The sequence below is a fragment of the Acromyrmex echinatior genome, chromosome 15 (assembly GCF_024713525.1).
Source record: "Acromyrmex echinatior isolate Ae372 chromosome 15, ASM2471352v2, whole genome shotgun sequence".
In the NCBI taxonomy this organism is placed as follows: domain Eukaryota; kingdom Metazoa; phylum Arthropoda; class Insecta; order Hymenoptera; family Formicidae; genus Acromyrmex; species Acromyrmex echinatior.
Window position 1 is genome coordinate 2,925,285 of NC_141866.1, and position 15,719 is coordinate 2,941,003.

The following is a 15,719-nucleotide window of genomic DNA, read 5'->3' on the forward strand; positions in this document are numbered from 1 at the left end:
AACACATCTTTAACTCAAGTGAATAAGCTATGCAATAAAAATAGTAATCTAATTATTTTTTTTCTGATGATTATTCATTATAATCTAATGAATGTTTAATTGTGGCAAGGTCGCGTATTGAAATCAGGTCACATGTGTGACGACATTTAACTTTTTAGAACTACACTGAAAAAGATTTATTAAATCTTATTACATATTTCTTGTAATAGTACTAAGTAAATATTTTCTTACATTAAATAAATAATTACTCAATAAAAAATGATAGTTAAATCAAATTAATGATTTTTGTATAAAATAAATATATTCAGTTTATATTCAGTAAATATTTATTTAGAACTATTCAAATATTTATTAAAATTTAATATTTTTTTCAGTGTATTATTTTATTTTTAAATATTTAATAATTACTCTCTCCATAATGTGGATTGTAAATGTCTTTTAAGTGGACATACGGTATTTATATACAGAATGTCTCAGTAACTCTAATACAAGCCAATATTTTAGTGAATGATACGCGGAAATAAGGAATAAATTGTTTGGTTCGAAGATTCACATATTATGGAAATCATTTTTTCTTAATCCTCAATATCCACATCTCAAAAAAGTCTTCATCTATTCACATCCGAGTATTTATAACCCAGCGTTTTTTTTTGTTTGTATCTCAGATTGTAGTGCATCGATTTTAACTAATTTTTTTTTAATCTATCGTTTGAAGATTGCAAAAAAGAATCTTTGAAAATCTAAAATGTCATAGCACAAAAAATATTTTGCAATAAGTGAAAAGGGATCGGAAAAAAACGTCTGAAGTATGAAAATCGGGGGGGGGGGGGGAGGGAGGGCCACGCTGACTCTTTGTGGATACCGAAGATACTTAAAGTTATATTTTTAGAGATTTTTCAATATTATCGATTATATTTTTCTAAATAGAACTACGTATTTTTATTATTATAGCGTTATAAGCTATTATAATTAAGGTTGAGATGAATCCATAATCTATAATACAATGACCTTCACGTGATCTTGAGTATGAAAAATTTTGGAGAATGGATGCGAATAATGAAATAAATATAATAGAAAGATTTGTAAAGGAAAATTTATTTATTAAAGTAGGTGTTTAAAATTATTTCCATTGATTTATAAACATTTGTTAATTCGATTCTGAAAAGAGCATCGATGCAAAATATGCATCGCATATTTGCGAATATTTGAGGTGTTACAGCACAAACTTGTCAGATTCTTTTTTTCATTTTGTTACATGTTGTAGATTTCAATGAAAAAATTTTTTCTTTGATATAACTTCATAGAAAGAAATCTAGAAAATTAATGATCAGAAGAATGTAGCGACCAAGAAGTCACTTCTTCTTCCTATCCATTTATTTGGATAGAAAATATTATGCATTGCGAGAAGAAGGAATGTAATGTGGCGGTGCACCGTTGTTGAAATCACATAACTAGAAAGAGAAGTACTAGTAAGAAAAGGAGAATATCTTCTAATTATGATGATTTATGGGACTTTATCAAAGAGAAAGTTTTTTCGACAAGTGATGAAATGAAAGAAAGAATTCAACAAGCTCTCGTGTTACTGTGATACCCTAAATACTCACAAATGTGAGACACTCTTTCCATTATCGAATTAACAAATGTTTAAAAGTCAATGGAAATAATTTTGAACATCTTATTTTATTATTTGCATCCATTCCCCAAAATTTCTGAATTTTTTCGTACTCAAAGTTACGTAAAGATTGTATTATAGATGATTAAATTGATCTCGATCTTAGCTATAATGATAGAAATATGTAATCCTATTTAAAAAAATATCGATAATCTTGAAATTTTTTAAAATATATAACCTTGAGAAAAAAAATGATTTCCACCATAATATGTGTCCCTTCAAACTAACAATTCATTCCTCAAGCATTTTTGCATATCATTAATGGTAAGAGATATTGTTGTATAACAGAATTACTGAGACAACCTGTATATTTAGTTGATTTAAAAATGGATTTAAAAATAGTTTAGAGTTTAAATCTGAAAGAATTGGGAATGAAAACTCGATTTTATATGACGATGGAGCACAAAATGTGTGCTGTATGTGTGTACACGTGTAATATATACATGTGCATATACACGACACAATCGTGTCCGGTGCACGCGTGTATCCGTCCGTGAGTGCACACGCCGCTACAAAGTGTTACGTTTGTTATATGGCGGTCGCGGTATGTAGGTCAGGAAGCCGGCGTTACTAACAAGTGACTCGATTCGAAGTAACTCGTGAAGCGACACACCGCTAGCTTTCGTCGCGCCGAATTTCCAACTTCTACCAAATCTGACCTCGCTACTTTTCAATCCAATACTTCGTACGATCGTGCTTCGTAAAGATGACCGCGGAGATAATGCTACACACTCAGTTCCGTGACCGGCACAAAGTAGCTCGAATCAGTCGAGAATCACACGGTTAATCCGATACGATCCACATTGCAGTGTGTATCAATCGCATCGGTCAAGGTGTAGTATTGAATAATTCAGCAAAATATTTGCAAACTATATTTAATATCTCTTAAGTATTGAATAAGATTGTATATAAATGTAATAATAATCTTTTATTATATATCTCTTTTTTAAATATATAGTAATAAAATAATTCCTATTTTTTAATATAATTATATTTAGATTTTTATACAAAAATAAATATCACAAGTTCTTGTACAAGAAATATAATTCATAACTCGTAACGAGAATCTGTTCTACTAAACATTTGTCTTGATCTTCAGGGAGACTTCAATGCGTGGTGCTAAATGTGTCGCAGAAACGTTCTGAAAGTCTGAATACTTTTTCACGCGCGTTATGTTTTCTGCATTGAATATGCGGCCAACGTTTTGATCTTCGCTTTGCTATCGGTCAAGTATCCGCTCTACTGCAAAGTAGAATAAACAAGAGCTAGGATAATCGAGAATCTCGTGTGGCTGCACCTCTGTGCAGTGCGCCGTAAAGCAGTCGGCATGAATACAACGCATGCGACCGCATATGGCGGCGATACGCGCGCATAGACGATGCTTGGTCACATGCTTGTACATTTAATTTCTAATTGAATAATCGATCGTGACCTCTCTTCTTGATCGAGTGGCACAGTATGCGGTAGGCAAACTATGCGTCATTGCAAGAACCCGGTTATGTAGCTTTCGACTTATTCATTGCTATTCTTTTATCAGAAAAGGATTATGAAAAGGAAAATATATATATATATATATATATATATATATATATATCTAATATATAAATATAAAATATTTTTTATATAAACTAACCACAAATATCGAAAATTTGCTTGACATTTTCCCTGTAAAGTAATTTGAAAAATCATACAGCTATGAACTAGTTCATTTCAGTATTTGAAAACAAAAATTATTATAATTTATTTCTTCCATTGATATTGTCAAAAAAAAATATCTTCAAATAAGAACTTTGAAAAATTGCAGAAAGATTCCTCATATATTTACTATGCACGCTCGTATTATATTAAATAAAAATAATTATTTTATATAATACGAGCGTGCATAGTAAATATATGAGGAATCTTTCTGCAATTTTTCAAAGTTCTTATAATGATAAGCGCTGGAGCAGGAACGAATCCCGTCGTGAAACACTTCTATAAAACACATGTAGACTATTAAATTTCATGGTTGTGTTGATCAGCACGCACGAGACGTTCTGCAAAGATAGAATTATGGACGCTCTTCATTGTTAGTATCACGAAGAAACTATAATTAACTCGGACGAGGAAGTGCCGAGGGTTAGGCAAGCGGGTTTAGGGTGACGCGGTTGGGTGAATGCCTTCTTACATTAGTCCTTCCTGTTTAAACGCAAAGAATCTAGGTTCTTTCTTACTTTCATAGAAACAAAATATATCTAAACAAAAAATTATGGGTAATTGTTTTATATGTATATATAAAATTTGAAAATATAATTTTTTAAGAATAAAGTTAAAAATAAAAAAAAAGAATAAAATTTCAGTAAATACTTTATATAAATTTTAAAAACATTTTAATTGCATATGGAGATTGCTGATTCTGTTGCAGATATATATATTTTTTGTGAGGATTATCTCTCTTCCGCGATTTATTTAATTGGCTGCGTTACGAAAAAAAAAACACATAACAAATTACGACTCCACTTGTGTTTTTCGCAAAATTATACACATATTGTTCTCAATCGCGAATACATTGCTACAAATTGCCGTAGAATTTCCACGAGTTTTCACAATTGCGTGCACTCTTGCAGGAACTCTGCATATGTTATTTTCTACAAGATACCTTGTTTCCATTTCTACGGTCCCATGTCGAGCGACGCACTTTGTTCTGTGAAACTACAATTATATCCCGTATGACAATTGTATGCTGGTAATTATCAATTATCGTGCAGAATAGAAAGACCTCGAGAATTATGCTCAGAGAGATTTATACCCGTAATCCTTAAAATTAATTTTGACGTAAAGTTATAACAACGTGGATTAGACGTTTTCGACATTTTACCGTAAGGATAACACATTACGTGACGTACGTAAACTGTAAGCTATGTATAATATTTTGTCATCTCGTTTGTTGCAACATATACTAGCACTTTCCGTTAATCTTCATTAATATATAATTACACATAGTCAAATCTAATTAGTTAGATATATTCTAATATATATTGACATATACCAATTATATTTAATTGCTTCTTGATAAATGATTTAGTTCATTAAACATGAGAATCAATAATATTACAAATTCAAATAGAAAAGTTACAGATGAAAATGTATTTTTCAAATTAGAATATTTTTAAATAAAATACATGCAGCCTTCCAAATATCATTTATTAAATGTGTTTCTCTTTTTTTCATGTATCTAGCAGAAGATATTTTACCTGCTACAACACTTCGCATTTTTTCAGATTTACTTTAAACTGCACATTCCTTTCTTATAGAAAGATGATAATCCTACTATCCTGAAGGATCATATTTTCGTTGTTTGGTGCCGTGTTGGCTTACAGGTTGGCCTGAATACCGGACGAGAGGCGCGAAGTAGAAAGGGGGAATGAATAGTCAGTCAGTCGCACAGGCCTCGTTCCTGATGGCAACCGGCACAGCGGTCGTTACCTGCCGAGGTAGTGGTAGCAGGGAATGGCAGGTGGGGGAACAGAATACCTGGATGACTTCCTGCCAAGGAACAAGCGTTTCAGTCCTCAAGTAAGAACGTCCGACGGCGGTTATAGTGGTCTGCGAGAGAAACCCTCCACGAGTTCTACCAATGGACGCACGAGCACCATCATCACATTAATCCCGTTCGAAGGTATCCGGGAGAGTACAGATTCTCGCATCGATCTTTATTCGATTTCCGTGTTTCGAACAGTCGATTGCGTTCAGTGCCCGAAAAGAAAACTGAAGAGAGGGTCGCACCCTGAAATAATGTTTCGTCTGAGGTGCAATCGGTGAACTTTTCTAACGGAGTGCGCTTGTTGCAAACGTATTTATTGTTCCAAATCGGAGTAATACCGGAACAATTTCTTTGACAGTTTTCCGGAACGAGAGAGCGTTCAAAGCCGGAAGATTCACGTGAAGATTCGTGTTCATCAACAAAATGGAATGCAGACTGCTGTGTTTCCTTTTCATCATTCTAGCCGCCAAAGGTACATGAATTCTGTTTAATATTAATTCGTAATCAGTTAATAATATAAATATGTATTAATTTATGTAAAAATTTGCTAAATTATGCTAGGAGCATAATTATGAGCATTTGGAATAATGTGATTTTTAAAGATACTCAAGTAAAAATATTCTTAAATTATAATAAACATTACAATAAACTAAAGTTAAAACATGTATTTATGTATAACTTTTATATTTAAATTTGTAATGTTACTAATGCGCTCGCGTTTAGTGAATCATTTGTTAAGGAGCAATTAAATATAATTGGTATAGATCGATATATGTACATTGGTATATCTAATTAGATTTGACAGATTTAACGGATTCGTAATTGTTTACACATATACATAATTTTAGCTTCTTAAAAATAATAGCTTAAGGATAAAGAATTAATTGAAAATATTTTTTAACATAAAGATATAACAAAATAATATTTTTAAAATACTCTTTTAAGTTATAATAATTGTTATTTAATATCTATTAAGTTATAATAATTGTTATTTAAGCAATAGATAGGAAAGAATCATTGATGAATTAATAGATGAATTCCGTTTCTGAATTTACACGTCTCTTTAGAGAACGATAAATTATATGTTTTTTATTATTATAAAATAGAAAGGAGCTTTCTTATTTCTCGCGATAATGTTTATGTTTTTGAATAATATATATTAAATATTTGAAGATCATGCTTATTTTAACAAGCAGTCATGTTTGTATAATTTAGTTGTAAACATGTCACTGCAAAAAGATATTTTTTTTTTGCTGCACTGTATTCATTTTAATTAAATTAAAGTTTAATCAGTTTTAATTTAATTAAATTAAAACTGACGGAACAGCCCTACTTTATTCTATATACAGATAAACAAAAAACTTATATATTATAGATATTTGTATTGCATAAAATAAAACGCGATATAAAATCGGTCACTTTCATGATTGCCTTAATCGCACTTTTGTGTAACGCTTCGTTATGAATTTTTCATAAAATGTAATTGGATATCTTTTTAGAAATCCTTAATATAGGATAAGCATTTCGTGCAAAGATGGATTAATCTCCCGTGGAAAATATAATGGCTCATTAACGCACTGAGGAAATTATAATAATCATTACCCCTGCACCCCGTTCACTTGTCGCTTTCTAAACGCCAAGATATTTAATGAGTCGACTGATTATGAGACAATGCTTACAGTTCGTAACGACATTCTCTACTTTACGTTCCATTGAAACATTTTATTTTGCGGAACCGGCGATGAAACAATCACTAATCAAGCACGCGTATACAGTACGACGTTATAGAGTAATCTATAACGTTCATTATAGATTAATTATACGATCTTGTAAATAATGTAAATATTCATGTCAACATTAAAATTCTATTTGAGTTAATTCATGCGAATTGTAACGTTGATACACAGAATACAGATATTAAAAAAGCAATGGTAACTTAATCCCTTGAGTTAAATAACATTTTGTTATTTTTAACTTTTATGTGTTATCATATTATAAATTAATTCATTTCTGCGATTAATTTTAAAGTAAACAAAATTAACATTCCTATTAACATATGCACTTAATACATAATAAATTAAATTTATGGTTTTAATATATTTTCTTGAGTTGAATTGTTTAATTTCATCGTTTTAATTAATTCAACGACTTTTGTGCAGAATTGAAAAATTTACATTTTATTTTACAAGTTATAAGTTACTTTTTATTATAGAAATTGAGTACAGTTCGTATTTTATTTTCTATATTATATTTTATCATTTGTTCCAATTTTGTATTACTTTTTATACTCAATTTCTATGACAAATAAGACAACCTAAAAATTAACTTATAAAGCAACTTTCCCAACCTTGGTACTGAGTAGGAGCAATAGCGATTTATAGAAATAATTTAAAATAAACTAGGTATAATTTAACGTTATGAATTTAATAGTATACAAAAGCTTTTCGTAAAATAGACGAAACAGTAAAATAGACGAAACAGGATTTTATAAAATAAAAAAATTTTGCCTACTTCTTAAAATAACAATTTTATTTACATCAACGGTAGAAAAAAATATTCCTAATATTTGCAAATTGAATGTTAAATAAGTGAATGCATTTCTCAGAGATTTAATGTAATAAGTATAATTTTTTCTATTATAACTGATAGAGATATCACATGTGCAATTCAATTCGAGGTCAAGATCATCCCACGCTCGCGGCGTTATTGAACTTAACAATAGATTACCGAAGTTTACATACACTCGTTTACATACACAATTGGTAGACGAGAAGTATCTGAAAATAAGTGAAGTTTGCTCGCTAATTAGCGCATGATGTATGTAATGCGTGCGCGACTACGTGTATTCGTGAAAGGATACACACCAATTCTTCTTTATCTGATCTAAAATTTCACTTAGAGTTAGCGTCCGTAACGACAAACTAGATTTACGATTAATGATTATTTAAATGATAACGTGATCGGTAACCAGTAAAGTGTCTCCGATTTAATTAATGATAATTAGCGATTAAAAATGATTTTATAAATAATTTGATTCCGTAGAAATTCTCTTAACTTAATACCGATCATGTTGCGATGATTATCTTACGAGATAGTCCGTTCGTAGATTCAATTTCTATTTCCCGTCCGGTTAAGCGAAATACTTCTTCAACGTCGTGTTAGCTGCAAGACACCGCTACGCTCGTTCTGGAGAGGCACGTGCTCGTAGTTGCAGGTATAAACGCACATCTCGTAAATGAGACGTGGCGTACTCACGCAGCACGCGTTCTCATCTCCATCGTGCACGCAGGTAATCGACTTTCCACGATCCTCGCTGGTTTTTCCACGGTGTGGAAAGTGGCCAAGCGAAGCGGTTTTACCGCGGCAATAACGCGTGAGAAATTTGCGAAGATTCGTAGTCCTACTACCGCTCGGACGCAGGACGCTGTCGTGAAGAAAGTCGTTTAGCTATTTATAAACTCGTAGCACGTTACTTTAAAATGCAGAATTTTTATAATAGCATTGAATATATTAAATTTCACAGGTCGTATTCAGAGAACAGATATTTTTATTTTGACCTCTATAATTTAACAATAAATTCTGTCAGATATACTTTTTTATCAATTTTAATTTATAGCTAGTCTGATAATGATAATTTTTATAATTCTTTAATGATTGATTTGGTAATTTGATACAACAGATTCATTAGATCTAAGAAATATATGTTTATACTTTTATAATATTATTAAAGCTACAGCACAGCGATTTTTGTACAACGCGTGCATAAGAGAATCAATCAATTAGAATCCTTCCTTTCCTTCCTCTTCACGGAAAAGAGGAATTTTGATTGATTGATTCTCTTATGCATTATGCGTTTATACGTTATGTAAAAGTCTATGCTGCAGCCTTAATTTACCTATAAGTTTTTTTTTTCATGCAAAATTCCTGCGATTATCTTATAGCGAGCAATTGATAGAAAAGAAATTAAATACGTGAAGAAAATGAGGACTGTCGTTTCTTTATTTACATTTTACTGTAACACGTACGAGCTACTTCCGTAGGTTAATGACCGAGATTGTGTCGCAGTAAAGTGGCGGTTACTTGCAATTCCCACGTGTCGCCGTACGCGTCAAACCTTTTTTTCCACACACTCTTCAGACATTTCCTATAACCGCACGTTCTCGACCAGCTGCCTTCTTCCAATTGCCGTTGAGTCATATCCAGTTATTGTCCTCTTGAGTACGTGCCATTTCCTGTTGAAACTATATAAAAGATCAATGCTGTAACGTTATCGTTAAACCGATCGGTGTCAAGTATCAACTAAGACGCGAGCAGGTTTCATTATTACTCATTGTTTCGTTAAACTCGATCGTTCAACGTTGACAGTATTCATCATTTAATATTCACATATTCTCGCTTTGCAAAATCTAAATCAATAAGCATGCCGACATCTGATAAATTTTCGCACATATATTTATTAAAAACTATGATGTATCCATTTTACAATTCAATAACAGACATGACGATGTTACAAACGTGACATCAACGATGTTATCAACTGTATCCGACTTACTAATGTCATCACACTAGATCATCAGCGATAAACTTAGATGCTGCTGCAAATCTAGAAACGCAGTTTAATTTAAAAGTAAACACTTTTAGAAAATTCTAATTTACTTTAATGCAATGTTATGAGTAATTTATTTTGTATCAAGCTTTTAAAAAGTTATTAATATTATACATAAATTTTTGGGTGATTTAATGAATATATTTATGATTAATTATCGTTAAGATTTCATCGAAGAGAATTGATGATAATGCTGAGTGTTTAATTTATTTGTAACGGAACAAAAAAATCACTGATGCTAAAATAGTGGTATATCTTAAGAAATACAATAAAATAGTGATTTATAACAAATCCTATTTAAAGAAAAACTATAAGATTTGAAAAATAGAAACCATCCTCTAAAGGTTAATTAGAATTTTAGAAATGTTTCAATTATTCTTTTTAACCATTGTTGCTGTCTAATATTACTTAGAAACAGTATAATCTGCTTTTGACTCTCAGAATTATCGACAGTATTGTTGGTTCTCGTGACAAGTGCATGCACTTCCGTCGTATTATAAAACTAATCGTAGCTTCGCTCACGTAGGTGGCTCACACGTATCTCACCTTGAAAACAAAACGTCGGTGCGTTTAATTAGCTCGGCTCAGTACCCAATTTCCCACAATTCCGTGAAATAACGGGAGTAGTACCCAGCGAGCAAGCAGAAAAAAGAAGGCGAGTCCGCCGTACCTTTTCTCTTCTACTTATGCCCTGATTATCTACTTTTCTTGTGGCGTGGGCGAAATCCCGAACGTTAAAACCACGTGTTGAACTACATATGAACAAAAGCCGATGAGTGCAAGTCAGTAAAATCTGTGAGAAACGAAACTTTGTTGTAAAAAGAAAAGTATTTATATAGAGTCGATGCGGGTAATGAATCTGCTTATATTTTGCGTTCACACTCACAGAAAGAGAAATCTTTGATTATTAATAAATGAATAATGATTACAACTTAAATTTAATATAATGAATTTTATATCTTAAAATATGAGATATGATATTTTGTAATTGTAACATAAAATTATTAATTAAAAAATATACAACGTATGTAAATAATACAGTAGTTAAATAAAAAAATCTTAATAAAATTAATTCGAAATAAATCTTAATAAATCTTAATTCGGAAAAAATTCTTAATAAAAATTGTAGTTATATTTGTGTGTTTATCAAATAAAACTGATTTCTTTCGTCAGTAATCCTACGTTATTAATATACACACACACATACACACACACACACACACACACACACACACACACACACACACACACACATATATATACATATTGTATATATTCAGTTTTAATATAACTGAATTTTTATTTTAAGAGTTCTGCATTAGAAAAATAATTATCTAAATTTGCGTAATCTATTTACACAGTATTTAGATCCAAATATGATTACAATGACTGAGCATTAAAAATGTTTCAACCTGATGTACTTTGAAAGGATTATAATCGCAAGCTATTACTTTTGTCATATTGTCAATTATTGTCATCAAGTATAGGCTTTTACGCACAAATAATAAAATTTGAAAGTAATACTGGTAATTTATTAAATGTATTTGTCACGGTAGCGAGGTAAAATGATAGATGTGGTACGACAATCGCTTCATTTTAAGGATAACGGTGAAATAGTGGTGACCTGATATTTACACCGGAATAACTTTTATCCTTTGCATGCGATTCTGACACGTTGTCTCCATTCTATTGTCCTACATAGACTCATTTACTCAAGGCACGTGCTACTTACTATTGTACTTCAAATGCGATTTATCCAAACGTCCAAAAGATTCTTGTAAGAAGAGAATTATAATAACACAAGAAAAGAATATGATTTCACATGCGCGGAACTTTATAACTGTTAATTATAAATTCTATTAGTCTTCATGATTTTTTACCACTTCCGATTTAATTCTCGCAATTCCAGTAATATTTTATCTGCAATAATTCGTAGGTTAGTGATCCATTTTTCTACATTGTAAGATACGGCTGGTTGTCGGTCTCTAATCAATTTCTTGATAATTCGCGATCCGTGTGGCTGCGTACGTTGATGGCGATCATGTATAAATGCCAGTAGGATGAAGTATTTTTCAAATCAAGCAAACCTCGGCTTCAAGTTCTGCCCCGGTTTACGGCTTAACAATTACGATGATGCCAGCAGCAACCTACATTAGGCGGATATAACGAACAGTTACTGTTTGCAACGTTTATTTCGATAACACGACCAACGGTTTCCGCGGACGGTCTATCTAATATCTATAATTTAGACTTTTATTTACAGTTAATGCGTTAAAAAATTATGTTATATAACAGATTGTAACAAAATTCGTAGCAAAAACCTTTAACATAGTACTTTCACAATCTCTCGCTTTCAGTAACAATAAAATTAGACTTAATCGAATTTGGATTGAGTTGCTTGTTGATATTATAAAATGCGAACAATTTTTTGTTTAAAAATTAAACGGCAATTTTTTATATATTTTTTTATTATTTTAATTATAATTATAGATAATTAGATTCAGAATTAAAAATTATTTCACTAGCAAAATATTAGTAATTACATTCATGATTTTTATTAAGAAATTAATCACTATTACTAAAGCGAATGGATTGTAAAGTGGTTCTTCTTATAGTTATAAATCTGCTATGTAGTTACTGCGAGCTTTGTTTTTCGTGGCGCGTGCACGTAATGCATCCTGCATTCTCTGCAAGAATATGAACATGTAACGTGCGTATCGTAACACGAGGCGGATAATGTAGCACCTGCTTCGCGCGTGCCTTACATCGCCGCGATCTTTATCGATCGGTTTCCTCTTTTTTTCGAAGAAGATACACTCTACACAGTGAAATCAACATAGGAAACTCGATATCACGAAGTAAGAAATTTATGGTGTAATGTGAGAATAGAAATTAATAGACATAAATTTAAAGATAATAATAACGCGAAGTTAACTCAGTTTTTATTGGATTGTAATATCTTTTGTTTTACATTTGTAATAAAAAATAATATCTCTGTGTCTTTATCATGAATTACTATAAAAATTTCGATTGTGAGACAGGATTTACCTAAATAAAACACAAGTCATAACACGGCATCAAAATATCTCCAAAATGATTGATGATTGACTAAAAATAACTTTTCAATCAATAACGATTCACTTTAACATCATTTTGATATTTTGTCTTGTTTGGGTAAAAACATTATTTCAAGAAAAATGCATTAAATGTTTTTTACAAAATATATACATAATCTAGTAATCCGTCAATTGTTAACGAAATTATGGTTGCCCATATAATGAGTTTTAAAAGTATGAGGTTGTAATGTAATAAGATTTTTAAAAATTAGAATAAGATTATAATAATATTATAATTAAGATTATATAAATCAATTATTTTTAAGACAAGATTTCCTTTTACAATCTCTTTCATTTTTTTAATTGACGTACGTTGATATTTATTATAAGAATTATTAATTAACTAAACAATAAATAAATTCAATTAACTAATCAATAAATAATTACATTAAATATAATTTATATTTTTTATCATGTTATTTGATTCTGCAGTAACGCTTACAAATAGAAATTTGACACAAAAGTGATATAATATGAAATTAACGGAGCTGGTGACTACTCCATCTGCTTCCTCTTGTCCATTCTTAACGTGACTAGCCGACTGACCAATCGCTAACACTCTACGATCGCTTTATTGGCGCATCACATACGCGACTGTGAAAACGCACGATAAATATGTTAATTGAATAGTGCGAACCGTTACGCACTCAACCCACGAAGCGTCGATTGTGCGTTGTTGGTGATAGCACCGTTTGCTCATTTTGAAATGCCATCCTTAAATTGCCGAGAACATGTCTACATTAACACATTAAAACTTCATTCTATTGTGAATGACAAGCACTTTTTTTATTATGAAAACTACATAAGTATCTTTTTTAATCATATTATCATTTTAGATTTTCCTGAGATAGGGTTGGTTGAAAAAATCTATTGGATAAAAAAAAGCTATGGTAATTCCGAATTTTATCCCAGACTTTATTCAATGGAAATAAAATTCGGAAATGGCAAAAATTATAAAAACTATAAAAATATAATATTAAAAAATATATTTATATACTTTACGCAAAAAGAAATTTTTGCTTTAATTAATAAATCATTATTAATTATGAACGAGAGATAATTTAAAGGACAACGAAACAAATCAATAGTAATAAAATATCTGATAAAACTCTTTTTTCATTAAAATTATATGAAATATATTTTTGAAACATAAATTTTGCATATAAATATTATTAAATTTTTATATTAATTTTATATTATTTTTTAGTTTCATGAGAAAAGTATACTTAATAGCAACAAATTAAAAAATTCATATAGATCTGGTTTCTCATCTGGTTTACCATTCAATATCTGTGACAAAAAAACGAATTAATTTATTATTACGTATCGATTCCTAATTCATTTTTTTTTATAAAGGGTTTTATTTTATAAAGCTTGAATTAGAAAACATTTCATTGATTAGAATAATCATACCAGAATATTGAATCAGAATAATAAAATTTTATTTATTTTATTACTTTTAATAAGAATTTGTATCGATTTTTTGCCGGAAAATATCGCCTCGTACCATTGCACTGATGTGGACTTTATCTAAAAAATGTGGAATTTTTTTCACTCTGCTCTCAGATCACTTTAGAATTTACGATTTTTCAAAGGAATATTCTGGAATTAGATGACTTTCTTATTTTACGTTTCTCTGCAGCAATATTCTTAAAAATAATAAGCCTAGCTTATAATTCTTAACGAGTATGGTTATTATCGTTATATTATGTTGTGCAGATACAATATAAAGCAATACAAATAAATAATAAAGCTGCTGGACAACAACGATATCATTAAAAGTTTTAGAAGAGATCTATTCAGTGCCTTCCTATTTTCTTCTCTGGTAAACTTTGGATAAAATTTACAAAGTATTTTGTCGGACGGACAAGTTTTGCAGTATTTGGAATGTCATTCTAAACAAAAGAATTCATAGATTGATTTGCTCCCAAAATATGAACATTTTGTTTTACAAAGCCCAATAATGAAAATTCTCTAATTTATAATCATATAATAATCATTTAATTTATTGAAATCATATTAACGTTATAATTACTACACAGACCTTAGTAGAATGTTATCCTCTCATTCACAGATATTATTTAAATTATTCTCTACTATGCTGTGATCCATTATTCCAGTGAATGCATTTGAAATCGAAAATCTACATAGTATATATAAATCTTTTTTATTATTCGAAATAGATATTGATGAATCCTTTTGCTTAGAATAACTATCTGAACACATTGACAAAATCTATTGAATAAAATCTGAGAGCTGTCAACTATAGGAGCCATTCTTATATGAAATCATTTTCTGAATAGAATGTCATCCCTAAATCGCCGAAAGCACGTCCAAAACATTAACTCGGCAAAGATTTATATCGTGCATTAGGCGGGTGACGTGTGCTTTTTCCTTACCTTGAGAACATAATATTTTTCAGAGAAAATCTTGTCTTACAGGTATGCCTTAATGATTCTTGAACGTGATGCAGAATTTTGAGTGGTTTTGTGTAATAATTTATGATTATTTTCGTGTCCTTGGAAAAATAATTTTATTATAGAATTATATCTATATGTGTATAAATATTTATATATAATAGAAAGATTTTTTTAAATTTATAAAAATCATTTTAACTTTGCCAAGTTTAGATTATAATGCGATAGATACATTAGAATTGTAATATTTGCGACAATTGTCGCGTTGCTTACATTTTTTATCGCGAATCGGTAGCGAATTTTACGAGTTGAAATTACTTAAAATCATGAAAGTCCTAAAGGTCCTAAAGGTTTCTGAAATATGGTATTCAATTGCTCGTCAAAA

The 15,719-nt window shown here is 30.3% G+C and overlaps 1 protein-coding gene across 2 annotated transcripts in view; it reads left to right on the forward strand.

Moving 5' to 3' along the window:
* The first annotated feature begins 4,993 nt into the window (after nt 1-4,993).
* The window catches only part of LOC105149376 (uncharacterized), a 33,848-nt gene continuing 23,122 nt past the window's right edge, over nt 4,994-15,719 (forward strand). The window contains exons 1-2 of one of the 2 annotated variants that reach the window (XM_087414081.1): nt 5,020-5,330; nt 5,554-5,667. In XM_087414081.1, the coding sequence (XP_087270207.1) occupies nt 5,619-5,667 (49 nt within the window). In that variant the 5' untranslated portion in view covers nt 5,020-5,330; nt 5,554-5,618. Of the gene's footprint in view, nt 5,668-15,719 lie in introns of both variants that reach the window. The other variant, XR_015547621.1, reaches the window with a different exon arrangement.